This window comes from Aphidius gifuensis, linkage group LG3 (genome assembly GCF_014905175.1).
Source record: "Aphidius gifuensis isolate YNYX2018 linkage group LG3, ASM1490517v1, whole genome shotgun sequence".
Taxonomy (NCBI): Eukaryota; Metazoa; Arthropoda; class Insecta; order Hymenoptera; family Braconidae; genus Aphidius; species Aphidius gifuensis.
In genome coordinates, this window is record NC_057790.1 from 480253 (window position 1) to 482890 (window position 2638).

Consider the following 2638-nt stretch of genomic DNA (forward strand, 5'->3'; position numbering starts at 1 on the left):
TTAGTTGTTTTTAGCAGCAGTTGCTGAAATAGAAATAAAATAAAAACAATTATAACTGATAAATTTAAATTTGAAAAATATAAATTAATAATTCACTCCACCTGGACAATTTGGATAAATAAATAATAATCTTTTTTCTTCTGGTAAAACAGTTACATCAGCATAACTTTCATTATTTTTTTTAGTAAACAGTCTCAATCTGATGAAAAAAAAAACAAAAATAAAACAAAATGTTATTGAAAACTACATAATACATGAAGTAAAAAATACACTTACGAATTTTCCAAATAGATTTCAGTCCAATAAAATGTATTATTATAAGCTACTAAATCTGTATTGCGGAGAAGAAGATCTTCTTCTACAATGACTATGTCTTCTGAGTTTAAAGGTTGACTCAAACGACTGATATCAACACATCCTAAACAAGTAAAATTAACAATTTAAAATTTTTTTTTTCAATGTTTATTAATTAATATTAAAAATAAATACTTACTTAATGCATCCCAGGATTTTAAATCAGCAATCCAGCACAATTTATCAGTTGCATAATCAATGACAAAATTTTCTAAACCTTCTAATTTTACTGATGAATCAAATAGTAATTTTGCAGTACTATTGGGTGAATTAGAAGTATAAAAAATATGAGTACCATTTGAAAAAAATATTTGTCTGAAATAAAATACACAAAATGATATAACAATAATCAATTTTAAAAATAACTATTGATCCCATTAATTTTTACTCACTTTTGCTTTGGATAAACTTGAATTTTTTTGATATAAGTTTGCTCAGGAAGAATAACATAATTTGAATTTTTAAATGTCCTATCAGTGACTTTTATTGAAAAGTATGATCGATTACGTACAACCCAATATATTTTGCCTTTTTTCCAATCTATTGAAATTGATGTTGCATTATCAAACATCTCTGGGACTGAATTAATTATCAATAATTTTCCTTTTTTATTATAGTGTAATACATCGAGCACTCGTTTTGCAACTGAAAAAATATTTGCAATGAATAAATACTTGCATAAGTGGAGAAATAAAAAGTATTTTTTATTTTTTTTAATGCAAAATATTACCTGTATTGTCTATTGATTTTAAAATATACAAATTATTTTTTGCACAATCATAAGTGAAGTCTTCATTGTACTTGAAAGATTCGTCTATACGTAAATAATTGGAGTTGCTAATTTTAATGTTTGATAAACTGTAATTTGATTCCAAATTTCTAGCTTTAGAAATACTCTGTTCACCAATGAATAGAAGAGGTAATTTTGGCTTATCTGAAATAGAACAAAAATAATAATCTTTTTGGAAATTTAGTCGATGAACAGTTAAAATATAATCAGCAAAAAAATACGTACTTGCACTGATGCAGCCAGGCACACCGAAAAATACAGCCAAAAATAAAAGTGATAATATTACTGAAACAACATTTAAAACAATTAGAAATTTATTTTCAAGCATTGATGAAAAAAAATGCAATAAATTCGTGTATATATTGTAAATTTTTAAAAGTTTTAATTGTTGTTATTTAAATAATTATACTTACGTAATTTCATTTTAAAGTAATTGAATACTTTTCAAGCGAGAGACAATTTTTTAAAAGTAAATTTAAGAAAATAATCAGAAGTAATTTTTAATTTTATTTAGTGTTGACTAGACTAGTCGATGACCAAATGCGTACTGACTACTGATTTTTTTTTTCCTACACATTACTCAAATATATAAAAAAAAAAAAAATAATAATAAATTTTGGAAAAACCGTACTTTAAAATGATAACAGCTAAACAATAAAATCCAAGTCGATAGAACACACTGTGATAACATTTAACGACTATATTTATTTTATTTTTTTTTTTACCTTAAATGGCAATTGAACAGAAATAAACTTTTAAAATATATAAAAAAAAAAATAAAAAGCTGGCTCAGTAGGCATCACATGATTAAAAAAAAAGATGATAACCATTTTTGGAAAAGACGTCATTAAGAATGAACAATGCGATGATAACAGCAAATAAAAAACTATCGAAAAAAAAAAAAGACACGTCAATGTGATAATATTTAATGATAAGCTGATAACTATAAATTTTTATGAGTATTTAAAAATAATATTATTTTAAACAATTTTATATATTTTGAAATAATATTCTAGGAAACAATTGACATCGCTGAACACCTTAGTGATAAAAAAAAAAACTACACATATTTGAAATGAAAAAAAAAATATTTTCTATTTTATTCGTATTTATATATTTAATTGATTGATTTATTTATTTTTTTATTTATTTTATATTAAGTGCATAAGCCCAGCAGAAATAAACCAATTAAATGTAGTGCTAAAGATATTTCATAATGTTTAGTTAAAATTAATAATAGGTACATGCGGTAATGATTCTTTGTATAAAAAATTTATACACGATGTGATAGGATTAAATAATAGTCAAATTGAATAATTACTTAACAACTTAGTAATAATTTTTATATTTTAATATTTATTTAACAACAAACGCAACAAACAAAACCGAAACGTTTGTTGTTAAATAAATAAATACAGTTTTGTACAGCCGTTTGCATTTTTTCCTAGTTTTCAATTTATTTATATTAACGGTAAATTTAATTTCTTAAAATTA

At 23.0% G+C, this 2638-nt stretch overlaps 1 protein-coding gene across 1 annotated transcript; it reads right to left on the reverse strand.

Moving 5' to 3' along the window:
- On the reverse strand, positions 1-1606 carry LOC122853494. The gene is made up of 8 exons (XM_044153994.1): positions 1558-1606; positions 1370-1429; positions 1085-1288; positions 747-999; positions 494-669; positions 277-418; positions 102-199; positions 1-23 (listed from the first exon to the last, which is right to left on the reverse strand). Exons 1-8 carry the CDS (start codon positions 1565-1567, stop codon positions 1-3), a joined length of 966 nt encoding a protein of 321 aa, XP_044009929.1. The 5' UTR covers positions 1568-1606.
- Between the last annotated feature and the right edge of the window lie 1032 nt (positions 1607-2638).